The sequence below is a fragment of the Rhea americana genome, unplaced genomic scaffold (genome assembly GCF_003343005.1).
Source record: "Rhea americana isolate MKP2758 unplaced genomic scaffold, rheAme1 scaffold_19, whole genome shotgun sequence".
Lineage (NCBI taxonomy): Eukaryota > Metazoa > Chordata > Aves > Rheiformes > Rheidae > Rhea > Rhea americana.
In genome coordinates this window covers 111,642-125,960 of record NW_028186038.1, presented here as the reverse complement: position 1 = coordinate 125,960, position 14,319 = coordinate 111,642, and the positions used below count along the sequence as shown (strand labels likewise).

The window sequence follows — 14,319 nt, the reverse complement described above, 5'->3', positions numbered from 1 at the left end:
ACCCATGTGTATGTTTTCAGAAAACAACTACAAATAATCATGGAAGCTATTCACTAGCTTGCGTGAAGCATTCATGATTATTTCACTTGGGAGCTGAACCAGCCAAGAAAGAAAAGTAAGCAAACAGTGAATATAGCTAAAATATGGACTGTGGTAGCAGGGAATAAAAGGAGCACACATCTTGAGCTGGAACTTGCCATGGCTGTGTGGTATTCCAGCCAAAATACACAAGAGCATTAATCTTTCTGACTTGTACAGCTTCAAGCTTTGGTATTTCAAATGCTATAATAATGTGGCCTCTTTGCAGGCTTGGATTTGGCAAGGCGTCTCCATGCGATGGAATGGGATACCTGGTCTTTAGCACTGGGTCATTCATTCAGCTGTCAGGCCTGAGCTCTGGGAGGGTGGGAAACAACTTGAGCCTGAATTTTTGCCAGGCAGTTGGAATACAGTCTAATTAAATGTTGGAAAGAACTGCCTTTTTCTCTCTTCCTGCATTAAATAAAAACCATTTAATGCTTTGAAGGGCTGCAGTGGGATGAGAGCTTGAGAAGTCCATAGCCTAGTAAGTTTGGCTGCAGCCAGCTAAAATGGGTTAGATGAAATGATTATGTGGCACTTGAATACTAGCGTGTCTATGTGAAGTGAAGAACTAAGCTAACACAAATTCTCTAACCAGGGTCCAATGAAGGTTTTGGTGACTTACGGTGGTGATCCTATCCCTAAAAGCCCTTTCACTGTGGGAGTAGCTGCTCCACTAGACCTAAGCAAAGTTAAAGTCAATGGACTCGAAAACAGTAAGTGCACATCGTCTGCAAGGCACGAAGCCTGTCTCTAAAGTCTCCTCTAAATCTGTGCTATAGCTGACACAGCTAGAATATAAACGGACAAAAAAGCTTTTTTTTTTTTTTTTTTTTGAAACTTATTGTAATTGGTGATAAACCAGTTCTGTGCAACTTTGTGACATTACTACTCTGACTTAGTTATACCTATTGAGGGCTGAATTTCAATTTAAATTTTTTTAGAAGATTATATAGCAATGTGGACATACCATGAGCTGGCAATTAGTCCCTTCCCTTGTGGCAAATGGAGCTGGGTTTTTCACTAGCCCAGKCACCTGTTGATAAAATCTAGTTTCCTTGGGCTAGGTCACTACAGCATGGAATTTTGCTCATACAGTCTTTTCACTTTCTGAAAGCAGAAAAACTTTGGGCCAGAAAATCTTGCTGCATTCCTGAAACAAGCCTCTGTCTGGTATCATCAGGCTATGTCTTGCAGGCTTCCTTAGCACTAGCTTTATAGTTTCCAGTTAACCAAGGCACTTGACTTTTTTCTTTTTTTTTCTTTTCTTTTTTTTTTCCTAATATAAAAGGATGCAGACTGAGCAGGGCTCTGCTGGTGCATCTCTTCTCAGTGATATGTGCATGAGAGATTTCTTGGAGCATTATCAAACACTGAGTATTTAACATAGTATTATGGATTTCTTCTTTTTCAGGAGTGGAGGTAGGAAAGGATCAGGAATTTGTCATTGACACCAAAGGAGCTGGTGGGCAAGGTAAACTGGATGTTAATATTTCCAGCCCTATGAGGAAAGCTGTGCCATGTTTGGTGGAACCGGTCCTAGGTAAGGAGTGCAGTACTGCAAAATACATCCCAAGGGAAGAAGGGCTGTACATGGTGGATGTGAGTTATGATGGCAATCCGGTCCCAGGAAGCCCGTATACTGTGGAGGCCACTCTTCCTCCAGATCCCTCCAAGGTAAGTGAATGGTTTATGGCTGTAACAGCAACTAATAACTGAAAATTGAACCGGCTGCTCTAGCATGAGACTTGGATAGTTTTTGGACAAGCCAGACCCAGGAATGTCCTTACTCAGAACTGAGTTGTTCCTTCTGCAGAATTCATGACTCATGGAAGTCATTCTTAAAGTGCTGTATTTGGAAAAAAAAGTGAACTAATTAGGAGTATTGCAAGCAGCCTGTACAATATGACATGTACAAATTATTTCTAACTTAATAGAACTTGGCCTCAGGAGTACCTCAACTGTATTGATTGAGGTGGTTCTTTCTAAAGGAATACATTCCAAGAAAAACTTGTGTGCAACCATCCACCGTTTAACATTTTTATTTCTTACATTCTGTGGCTTCATAAAAACAGCTGTGGTGAAAGTTGAATGTTCTTGCCCTGAAACTTGTTTGATGGAAAGAGATACCAATTTCAGAGTAAAATTGGAGGGAGTGTGGGAAGAGACTTTAGTTTCTGTGTATTTTTAAGAGGTTGCCAATTAAGACCCATGTATAAACCAATCTTAAACAGAGAGATTATGCTTGCAATAGGATGAAAAAAATGAGACCTTTAAATGCAGCTCAACTGCATGTCCTCTTCTAGGTTAAAGCTCATGGGCCAGGTCTTCGAGGGGGCCTTGTTGGAAAACCAGCAGAATTCACAATAGATACCAAAGGAGCAGGAACTGGAGGCTTGGGTTTGACGGTAGAAGGCCCGTGTGAAGCTAAAATCGAATGTTCAGACAATGGCGATGGAACCTGCTCAGTCTCTTATCTGCCTACRAAGCCGGGAGAGTATTTTGTAAACATTCTTTTTGAAGAGGTTCACATTCCTGGTTCACCTTTTAAAGCAGACATTGAAATGCCATTTGATGTCTCTAAAGTAATTGCCACAGGCCCAGGTCTTGAGCGTGGTAAAGTAGGAGAGGCAGGACTGCTGAACGTTGACTGTACGGAGGCTGGTCCTGGGGACCTGCGGGTGGATATGGCCTCGGATTCTGGTTTGAAAGCAGAAGTCCAGATTGAGGATAACAAAGATGGGACCTATGCTGTTACGTACGTGCCGCTGTCAGCTGGAATGTACACAATCAAGATGAGATATGGAGGAGAGCAAGTACCTAAGTTCCCTGCCCGGGTCAAAGTGGAACCTGCTGTGGACACAAGCAGAGTTAAAGTGTTTGGGCCAGGAGTGGAAGGGAAAGGTGAGAACAACCCAGGTCTGATTATCTGAATTTGTAGAACTTAAGGCTCTTTATTCTGTAGAATATTCTGAGAAATAAAATTGTAACAGCTTTTCATGTTACCACGGTGACTGTCTGAGATGTTTTCAAGTGAGTTGTTTTGTCAAATTGATTCACAAAATGTTTTGTTGTCTGAAATACATGTGGTTCTTAACGCGACTCTTCAAAATGTATTCTGCAGATGTTTTCCGAGAAGCTACAACTGACTTCACTGTAGATGCTCGGCCGCTGACGAAGGCTGGAGGCGACCACATCAGAACACAGATAACGAGCCCGTCTGGCTCTCCGGCAGACTGTCTCATCAGAGACAACGCCGACGGAACGTACGCAGTGGAGTACACGCCGTTTGAAAAGGGTAACTTCTGGATTTTTTTTCTTGAGGGGGAAAACCAAGAACAAGTAATTCCTCTGACGCTTTTGTTTGGCAAACCGCTCAGGTCTGCCAGTAACTTGTTGGCATCTCAACAAGATYTGTGCCAGCAGAGGAGCTAGTTCTGCAGGAAGTAGCTCTGTTTTAACATCAAGAAATGACTTTTCTGGTTACAGTTCAGAAGAACAGTACATAAAGGGCATCTCAGTTATGGGACTGATAAAGCCTTGTGGAAGGCAGGAGGGAAGTCTTACCCATCCACTGGCATCTAAATCTTGCYGAAGTGGTGTAAGTGATTGGAATATTCAGGACATTAAGTACAACTTCTCTTCCTCCTCTAACAGGCCCCCACACAGTCAATGTAACGTACGATGATGTACCTGTGCCAAACAGTCCTTTTAGAGTGAACGTGACCGAGGGCTGCCACCCATCACGTGTAAGGGCACAAGGACCCGGACTCCAGGAAGCTTTCACCAATCAGCCAAATGCATTTTCAGTTGTCACCAGGTAAYTAGGCCTACTTGAGCTTTGAGGAATATCTGAGGAAGGAGTAGTGTAGCAGGCTATGCAACACAGGCCATTAAGTCCAGCACAAGTATTTATAAAAAGGCCAAGCTGTGTCCTGTTGATTACAGGGTATGCTACTTTATTGGGTACTGAGCACTCTTTGCTCTTCAAAGATTACAAACTGATTGTGACTTGGGATAAAATTCCAGGAAGATAAGACTGAGGTTATACTGAACACTTTGTGTCCCAGAGCACACCAAAGGCTAAATATCAGAAATCAGGTTACTGCATTTCCATTAAGGATTAAAATGCAACCAGACTGTGAGCACTCTGAAGCAGCTGTTACGAACAGATAATTCTAATGATGTGCATTTCTCTTTTGCAGAGGAGCAGGAATTGGTGGACTTGGAATAACTGTTGAGGGACCTTCAGAGTCTAAAATTAGCTGTAAAGATAACAAAGATGGCAGCTGCAGTGCCGAATATGTTCCTTATGTTCCAGGAGACTACGATGTCAATATCACATATGGAGGGGAGCATATACCTGGTAAGAGCTCTTGCTTGGTGCCTCCTGAAAGGGAGGAGGCTGCTGAGCTAAGGACTTGGTGCCTCCTGGAAGCTGACATTTCATAGTTGAGCAGCAGGTCTTCAGAATGAGCATGGCAGATGTGCACTGGTGTAACTTGCTGCAAGTCTTTAAACAAGATAGCTGCATTTGTGTGCTGTTCTTCCTGAAAGCCTGCAGGCCCTCTTGCAGATTTCTTGCTGAGATGCCAGCCCCATTGCATTTCATTCCTGCTAGGGGGATATTGAGATTCTGAAATTCTCCTTTTTATAGGGATTCAGGCTGAAACACTGATAACRTTTGTTACTCATACCTGCCCCTGAGAGCCAGCAGGGAACTATAAAGCACTCTGTTCTGTGATATGCAGTAGTTCTGAGGAAGGACTGAAGTCCACTCGTTTCTGAAACAGCCTCTGTGGGGACAGGGAGCCTAGTCTAGACTGTTACACCCGATTGAATGCAACAAAAGAGCATGTACTGATGGTTGGCATGGGGAAAGGGAAGCCAGCCTCTACAAAAAAGTGATATAAAGCATATGTGTTTGTGTTGGGGTTGGAAGGAGATGAACTAAGTGATGCATCATAGTATGCTAGGTTAAGAAAATAGCCCTTTGGTATGTGGATGCTTTCAAGATCCTGCAGTAAAGTGATCTAACAGGTGAGCTTGTCATAGGGCTTTTATTAAACACTGAAAATTTTGGTCACTGCAGAGAGTAGTGACTGTTTCCAAGAACAAGCTTTATCTGTGTATGTATTTGCACTGGATATTAAGCTGAAGAGAAGTAGGCTTAAGCAGTGGTCCAATTGCATCTGGCAGTCAATAGTTTAGAAATATGAGACAGATGTTTTGCTTGAAACTAAGAATTAAAAGCTCATAAATGCCAGGCACAATCTGCTGCAATGTTTGAGTGCTTACATGCTGTCATATAGTGTATCTAGGTATTCTTGCCTAGATGTKCAGAGTTAGCTGATTCTCTTCCAGTGGTTTTGTTTTACCCCTGTACTTGGTGAAATGCTGAGGAACTGAATGTTTGTGTGACTCCCTGTTCTCATTTTTAGTTTAGTCTTTTTCCTCAAGTGGTRTATGGGTGGACTCAAGCAAGAGTGGAAAGAGGAAAGAGTGGAAAAAATAGCATTGACTATAATCTCCCAAGTGCTGGGATCTGGTAAAATGCTATTATAAAAGCACAAGGATATGGTGCCTTGCCCTTCTTAGCTACTACGTTAGCCATTGCTCTGTGTAGTAGTGTTAGAGGGCTCTTCCTCTTTGGAATGGGTAAGCTTCACCTCCTGAATGTAGTCGTTCCTCTATCTGTTTGGATCCACGTTCCAGCAACATGACTCAAGCATAGCAGCAGCAGATTTATCCAGAATAACTGCATTTCCAAGACTGTGCCTACRCATATGTTTATGTATGCCTATCAGCTATGTACTATCAGCTGATGTGCCAGTTCTGTTCCTAGGTTTTAAAACAGAATGATATTCATCTCTGAACTATACTAGCTCTTCTGGGTTGCAGGTACGTGAAAAGTCTTAGGAGGGACCAGTGGATTTGGGAGCTTAAGCAATTTAGAAGCCAGCCATTTGCCTGGGTACGGGCGCTTTACTGCAACTGTTAACTCCTGTGTTGCTTAACACTTGCTGTGTTAACTTCCAGGCAGTCCTTTCAAGGTTCCTGTGAAGGATGTTGTGGATCCTGGCAAGGTGAAGATTTCAGGACCTGGTCTGGGAACAGCTGTTCGAGCCAAAATCCCGCAATCCTTTACTGTAGACGCCAGCAAGGCAGGAATAGCACCCCTTGAGGTGGTGGTAGCAGGACCTAGAGGTAAGAACTGAATACTGTTGTGCCTCTGTTTGGGTGGGTAACATGGTTGTGGTCTTGCTTGTAGAGGTGATGATACTACTTGAATGTGTGTTTCCCTTGGTTCCTGTTTGTTTGCTATGGGCCTCAAGAGCTGACCTTGACATGCCCTGCTCCAAACAGAGGGGAACTGTGTTCTGGGTACTCCTGCTTTGGGCAATGTCTTTGGATGGCTTTATCTTAATCCACAGACATGAGTAAGCCTCACTGGTGAACAGTCGTGGCTTAGATTTAGGCCTAGAAAACCAAATTCAAAGTCTCATTACTGCCTGTCAGCAGTGAGAAGTGCTTCTTTGGTCCTTTCAAAGGCCCAACTTGCRTCCCTGTATTGCATGAAACTTGGATGAACACTAGGAATAATGATATCTTGACCCAGTACATACACGTGAGCAGGGACTGGCTCTGCCCAGCGTCGCACCTGAAGCACGGTGCCCACRGTGTGGGGAGCCACCTGCTCTCCGGACACACAGCGGAGCTGAGCTAGCAGGGATGCTGTTCAGGCATGTAGCACAAACTGCTGGTGGCTATGGCCTCTAGGGCTTGCCTTGGTGCCTGGTAGCCCAGCTCCGTGTCCTTGTGTAGGACATAGCTGGTGAGCCTGCCCTTACAGTCATTGTACTTGGAAAGGTTTATGACTCAGAGCAAGAGACTGATTGACATCTATGGATCACACAAACTATCTGGCCTCCTGGAAGGAGGGAGAGACAGCAAASTGTAGTACAACTTAGAAGCAGTGTTTGCTTTTTCAGTTGGGAGATACCTTTTTGCTGTTAAGTGTTGCTGYAGTCTTGTTCTTCCATGGAACAGCTCCTCCCCTTCTCCCACCAAAAAATCTCCCAAAACAAGGAAAAACAGTGAAATAGGAATATCTCTCCCTAGGCCCTGAGGCAGAGCTGGTGGACAACTTTAAGCCCTGCTTCGAATAATAGCAAGGGTTTGCAGATTGCTACCCGACACTCATTGGGACTGTTAGTTGTCTGTCCTAGTATGTGTGAGGGAGTTATTGAGGGCTAGCAATAGATGTGTAACCCTAAGCAGTCACTGGGGAAACCTGTGTCATTGGGTTGCATGAGTGTCTTAAACACACTGTGCAATCCCTCAGTGGCACTCTTGAGAGCAGCAAGGCTCTCAAATGATGACATTAATGGTGTTTTCCTTAGTATAGTTTTCCTCAGTATAATGGTGTTTTCTTAGTATAAGAAGCTTTGTCTCAGTGACACAGTGTCTTGGTAGTGAGTATATTTTGGCTGTAAGCTGCACCTAGTTAGAAGGTAAGAGCTGACTCAGCGCTCAAGTATCKGTTCCTGTTGACCCAAGTGCCCTTCAGGTAACAGTTCTTTAATTTTAGTGGATGAGACGGATTCCCAGCCATGGCGCTCTCCATTGAAAGCGATTTCGGATTTCTTTAAAGGTGACCCAAAGGGTGACTCTGAGACAGGTTTGAACCCTCACTAACTACTGGTTATCTTGGCTTTCAAAAATCCAAGTRGCAATAGCAAGAATCATCTGGAAGAGACAGTGGGAACAAACTGCATTGCTTTTAGCCTTTGCATGGCAGCTGCACGTTTCTTTTGGACTTGCTTTACTGCCAATCCTGCTTGGATTCCAGAGCCAGCTCATAACTGCAGCCTGCTTTGTGCATTGATCTGACCTGATACGTCACATAATCTGCTGTAGATTTCGCTTAATGCATATTGAAATCACTGATCCTGCTTTCCTGGAACTTTGACAGCTTGCAGAGTTCTCCCCTGTAGGCAGTGAACCTGTCTTTCCAAATACTTGATTGTGAAGGGAGACTAAAATCAGTGAATGCTATGTCTAACTGGCTTGAGGGCTCAGTTCTGTGCAGTGAATCCTAGTACTAGYTTATAATCTTGTAAATGACAGTTCAGGCAATTATAACCTTAACTCATTTTCCTTCTGGAAAGATCTGTGTGCTTTGAAAAATTGCTCTTGACCTGCACTGTCCTGAAAGGCAGATTTTTCTCTGGTAGTATCATGCTAGCTTTTGTTTACAGCAAGAAAATTGGAGGCCTGTGAGCAGTGGATAACAGGCCTAGCTTAAGTAAATGGCTCTTGAATATGAAATAATGGAAGCTGATTACTGATACTTGCCCAATGTCTTCATTCAAAAAACGTGAAATTTAGCTTGTTGCAAACTGCATGTCAGTAGAGCATCTTGAAGCTTTGGGCAGCAAAAGGCTGATGGGTAACTGAATTTTAATAACAGAGTTGCAAAAATTCTGTTGCTTTTTTTAGGAATTGTGGAGCCTGTTAATGTGGTGGACAACGGAGATGGCACCCACACAGTGGTGTACACCCCTACGCAGGAGGGACCGTATATGATATCTGTCAAATATGCTGATGAAGAGATTCCTCGCAGGTAAGATGATGAAGAAAAACTTAAGTAAACTGAAGAGTTAATGATCTGAAAGTGCTATCCCAGCACATGAGCACCATTTAATGGTTAGCTGTGGTCCTTGGTACTTAACCAGTTGTAGTTACTCTTGCAACTTCTTGGTTTAGCTGTGGTTTGAGATTGCTGCTTCTACAGCAGAAATGCTGGAAAGGCGATGTGTATCTACACCTCCACACCACACCTGCTCCTATTTTGGTGTCTTTGCTTGTCCACACAAGCCTGTGGGTTTCTTTAGGGTATTCCTCCCAGCTGCAAAGCTCCACTTTAACTTCTCCTTTRCATTTCTAACAAGTGCTGGGAGAGCTGTATCTGTTTCTTGGTGTGGTAACCAGAATGGTGCATCTCTGGCTCAGATGCTCATAGTGACTGCTGTGGGCCTTCTTGCCAGAGTGACTGTATACCCAGGTACAAAAAGGCTTGACTGAATATCTGATTTCCCCTTAAATTAGTATTGTCCTGTATTGGCCTTTGAGAGAACAGGAAACTCCGGAGTGGTAGGTTAGGCACAGGCTGAGGGTTCAAGCGAAGCTGGTGGTGGTGGTCAGTGCCTGGTGTGTTGTGCACCTGTGTAGAGTGTACAGCAGCAACTGCCAGCCTTTGGCTTGGAGGAGGGTGCAATAATGTGTTTCTCTTTAAGTCCCTTCAAGGTGAAGGTGCTTCCTACGTATGATGCCAGCAAGGTGACGGCAAGTGGACCCGGCCTCAGTTCCTATGGCATTCCAGCGAGCCTGCCTGTGGAGTTTGCTGTTGACACTAAAGATGCCGGGCAGGGTTGTCTTGCTGTACAGATAACTGTAAGTAGCTAGATGAGGAGAAGATGCTTAAGCAAGTTGTTTCTAGATGGGAGTGAGTATAAAGTGTGTATGATTATACCCTGGCCTGTTCAGTGCCCTCAGTAGTGGCCTGCTGGCTGGACTTTAAGCTTGGGTCCAGGAAACTCTCATGCTCTTTTGAGGCTAGTTGTATGAGACTTCTGTCTTAAAATTGTCACCCATACAATGTATCATGGCTCATACTTGACCTTACGTTCTACAAATGCTAATAAAGAAATAAATATAGCTTCTTGCAGTATTATGAAAATACTGGAATTTGAAATGGAGACAGCCTTCTATCAGTGTAGTTCAGCAAGGCCGTGATACAACATCCACATTGAGCACTACATGATGATAAATTAACAAACAAGTCTCCCTCAAGGTTGCTCAAAGTCAGAAGCCACTTAAGGAGACACTATAGGAATGTTTCTGTTCAACTTTGTTATTGTTCTTCCTTAAATATCTGGTGCTTGGACTCTGTGGCCTCAACCAAAAAGGTCTCTGTTTAGTGGGCCATAAAGCACATTTCTTGGCTCTGGAATGCCCAGGTCATGGCATGGCCGGTTGTACTTGCCTTTCTGCATTCTTGCTCCCATGCTCCCTGCTGTCCTGTCTGATCAAGTGCTGCAGAACAAGCAGCTTGTTTTTGGAATGCAATTAAAGGATCCAAAAATGCTTATCAGAGCTTCCAGCCCRGTTGTAACTTTGAAGATAGTTTGACACTGTTGCGTGGTGGAAGTGCGTAGGCAGTCCTCTGCACAGTATCTGTTTGCTGCAACTTCTGGTTTTAGTCTGTTGAATGTCAAATGTTTCACAGGCCTCTCTGACAGGAGTAAGCTCTTTCACACTGTACCTAAAAATCTGAAGTCCTTTGCAGCTTATACTGTACCATAGACAGCTTTAAATTGTAAATTATAGAATGGAGTCAGTATGCAGCTCTGTATGAGCAGGCCTTGAAGACTTTCTAAAGTGTTCATGCTTTGCAGCTTATGAGTTGCACTGAAAGCTGTAGCTGAGAGTAGCGCTCCTGGGAACGTTGTTTGCATAGTGCTGGCCTTGGCTGTAGATAGGAAAACCTGATACTGAAGCTCAGATCTGTATTGTTTATGCAACTCTTCAATTATTGTATTCACTGTAGAAATGGTGGTTGAAGGAATGCAGTCTTGCTCTTAACTGCAGATCCTGCAGCACTGCAGGATACCTCTGCAAGAAGGGTTGAAAGCAGACTCAAATGATGCTTACACCTGATATTAAAACTTCTGTGGTTCTYTTGTATCAAGATAAGCAAAAGATAATTATTAACTGGTTTCATCGTTTTGTAGAGATCTGACACCTTTTTTGCTTCCGGTAGTCTAGTCCTAGTCCTAGTCCTAGACTGAAATATGTTTAACACTAGAAGAGCTTCAATCCTGAACCTGAGAATATCTAAATACAGTTGCGAATAGTTTTCTGTTCTGCTAAAGAAAATCATAACTAACTTGATAGTGCCTAAATCTTCCACTTTGCTTTTCTCAGGACCAAGAAGGCAAACCCAAGAGAGTGGATGTCCATGACAACAAGGATGGCACTTACACAGTGACCTATGTCCCTGACAAAACAGGGCGCTATACAATTGGCGTGAAGTACGGTGGAGATGATATTCCGTCTTCTCCCTACCGCATCCGGGCATCTCCAGCTGGGGATGCCAGCAAGTGTTTGGCTACAGGTGTGTGTTGGGTGCTCTCTATTGCTGCTGTTTCTACTTGGAGTAAAGCTCCRTTATGGGGATGGTGCAGCTGATGTAATGGGCTGCATGTGCTCATTGTGTGCTGTCTAATGAAGGTAAAATATTTTAAAAAGTGCGAATGTGAGAAAATAAGCAACTTCTACATAAGCCTATGCAGAAGATGCTAAAGACATGTAATCTGGCTGTCAAAGTCTTTAAAACTMCCTGGTTTATTATTATAAACAATCAGATGCAGCTGAAGTTTGATGTTTATTTTGGCCTAGGTCAATCTTTCTGAGRTTTTTTACTACAACTCAAAATCACTGCCTCAAAAATCATTGCCTTGACAGAAGAGAATGATTACAAATTTGTTGCTGTCGGAGCACATTTGTAACTTAGCTTCTCACCCATTGTCAGGCTGAGTGGTCGTCACACAGCTTTGGGCTGGCCACCAGTGTGCTACCAYCTCCTGTCCAGCCCAAGGCTGTGGGATGGAGCAGAAAGGGTAGGAGCTAGTTACAAGAACAGCACTGGGTGGTTAAATAGTGTGATTGGAGTGGGAGTGGGGGGAAATCAGGCAAGACCAAGCTGAGCAAGAAAATTGACTCTGCGTTTGTAGATGACTGAGACTGGGCACTGTACCGATCTGAATCGTGCAGGTAGAGCATACCCAGTCACCAGTCTGGCAGATGGCTGCTTTCAAGCCAGTTTGAACTAGAAATAAGTTCCTGACACAATGGAAAAAATCAATGTAGCAGATATCTCCTTTGCTTCAAAATTTGTTTAAAARAGGTTTCAATGTCTGAATCTGGTACTGTTCTGAGTATTTCTGGTCACTAACTATTCAAAACAGTCATGGTGGAGATTCTTCTCACTTCTCACTTTCAAGAAGCGTGTTTGACTCTCAGAGCTATAAAGCTGATGTACAATTGCTGCTAAGGCATTAAAGCAGCAGATTGCTTGCCTTTTGAAAACAAGTCACCTGTTAGCAAGTGGTGGTCAATAGTAGGGCTATTAAATATGTATTGCAAATAAGGCTTTAATTCTCATTTAAACATATCGCTCTTGGAGCTCGTTGCTGTGATTCGGGCAYGTTTCGTGTTTTTTTTGAATGCTTGGTGAATCAATGGAAAATCTTTCATGGCTAGTGTGAGAGGAAACATAGTTGTGACTGCTGTTGTGCTGTTTTATAGGTTATCTAGCGTAGATATTCGCATAGGCAGTCTTTTGCTAAAGCAGCCATAGTTAAGTCACTCATTAAGGTAGTAGAAGGTAGTGCCTTTGGCTCTGCATAAAGGAGTATCCCAATAACAATATAGGTTAAGGCACTGYATTTTTCACACTTAGCCTCTTTTCTGTTGTCTTACCTAGTTTTTCTGCTTGCACTGAGGAAGAGGAGAAGCCAAGCTGGCAGCTGTGTTTTGTGAGCTCTCACAGCAGTGCTAGCTTTGCTGGGGCTGACTAGTATGAGGAATGTTTCTTGGTATAAAATGGCTACTCCAAAAACTTGTGTGTGTCTCCAGAAGTGGCATTCTGGTACTTTGCTTTCCAGATGCCTTGCAAGCTGCTTGGTAGAGAAAACTGCTCTTTGAACACTTTCTGTAATGAAAATTGTCTTCTAGGTCCCGGGATTGCACCCACCGTGAAGACTGGTGAGGAGGTTGGTTTTGTGGTAGATGCCAAATCAGCAGGGAAGGGGAAGGTGACGTGCACTGTCCTGACACCAGATGGGACAGAAGCTGAAGCAGATGTGGTTGAAAATGAGGATGGGACTTATGATATCTTCTACACTGCCGCCAAACCAGGAACCTATGTGATTTATGTCCGCTTTGGTGGGGTGGACATTCCCAACAGTCCTTTCACTGTAATGGTAAGCAAGCTCCTAAAATACTTCTCACTCAGATACCTGCTTGCACATTTTATTTAGTGATAGCTTTGTGTGTGTGTGTGAGTGTGTAAGTATTTTTGGGGGCATTTACTAGACTGACAAACTAATGAATCCTTTACTAGTAGAGCTTATTTTGAGCAGGCAATACAGTTAGATGAAGAGGAATAGAAACCATCAAAGAATGAAGACTTTGCTTCTCTGAACAAAATCTTTMATTTCCTAAACATGTAGTTCTTTTTCTAAATGATGCAAGGGTTGTTGTGAAGACTAATTATTTCAGCTGTTGTCAGATACAATGCTGACTTGTCCACCTTTCACTCTTTATAATGTCAGCTCTAAAGAAAGAAGTGGTCTGTTGACAGATCCGAGGGAAGCAGGCTGTTGTTAGCTCACACTTAAAAACTCTTCGCAAATGCTAGTGGTTAAACTGTCATGGCTAAATCCTCCTTTTCCTAATTATATTCCTTCTGATGTTCAATGCTTCATGTTTAAAAAGAAAACACAATCTCAGACCTCCTTAAGGAACAAACTAGATGCTTCAAAGGGCTCGCAGAAAGCATCTGAGAAGTCTTGGAAAGGAAATGAAGGGTAGCACAAAGCGATGTTTCGTCAGCGTGTGAGCCTGAAAGCAAGGTTAGGTTCTGGAGCTGAGGTCCAGCTTAGTGAAAACATAGTGGTTACGTTGCTGTAATACAGAGCAGGACATCTTCACGTAAAGAACGGTGCTCGGTGTTAGGAAAACAAGTCTTGGTCATGTACGCGTAGCTGAGGCAGCCTCGAGCATGTCCCACGCCATGAAACGAGGCAGGTGTATTTGTGTTGAGAGCGGTGCAGGGCTGGGTCCGAGCGAGTGAAAGCAGCTAGCACAGGCTGCGCTGTAAGAGCGTTAGCCCTCACGGCCTGGTGCATCAGAGGTGCCCATCAAACTGGGCACGGCTGCTCCTACCGGCTGCCTCGGCAGATCGCTTCCATAGTCTCTGAAGAGAGATTTTCTCATGAAACGGCTCCCTCGGTCACTGCTTGAAACGCCACGGGAAATGCTCCCAAGCCAGCTGCACTCACCACTTCCAAGCTGACTGATGGGACATGTGTTTGACTTAGTGTCTTCACTTGGGATAGGGATCCCTGGAACAGCAGTATTTCTGTTTAGTGCTTTTTTTTTTTTTTTTTT

The 14,319-nt window shown here is 43.7% G+C and overlaps 1 protein-coding gene across 5 annotated transcripts in view; it reads left to right on the top strand.

Moving 5' to 3' along the window:
• The window catches only part of FLNB (filamin B), an 80,373-nt gene that overhangs the window by 46,158 nt on the left and 19,896 nt on the right, over positions 1-14,319 (top strand). For all 5 annotated transcript variants that reach the window (XM_085302318.1, XM_085302320.1, XM_085302316.1 and 2 more), the window contains exons 19-29: positions 680-797; positions 1,496-1,758; positions 2,388-2,985; positions 3,206-3,379; positions 3,739-3,901; positions 4,287-4,447; positions 6,121-6,288; positions 8,584-8,707; positions 9,381-9,537; positions 11,071-11,260; positions 12,883-13,130. In XM_085302318.1, the coding sequence (XP_085158444.1) occupies positions 680-797; positions 1,496-1,758; positions 2,388-2,985; positions 3,206-3,379; positions 3,739-3,901; positions 4,287-4,447; positions 6,121-6,288; positions 8,584-8,707; positions 9,381-9,537; positions 11,071-11,260; positions 12,883-13,130 (2,364 nt within the window). The remainder of the gene's footprint in view (positions 1-679; positions 798-1,495; positions 1,759-2,387; positions 2,986-3,205; positions 3,380-3,738; positions 3,902-4,286; positions 4,448-6,120; positions 6,289-8,583; positions 8,708-9,380; positions 9,538-11,070; positions 11,261-12,882; positions 13,131-14,319) is intronic.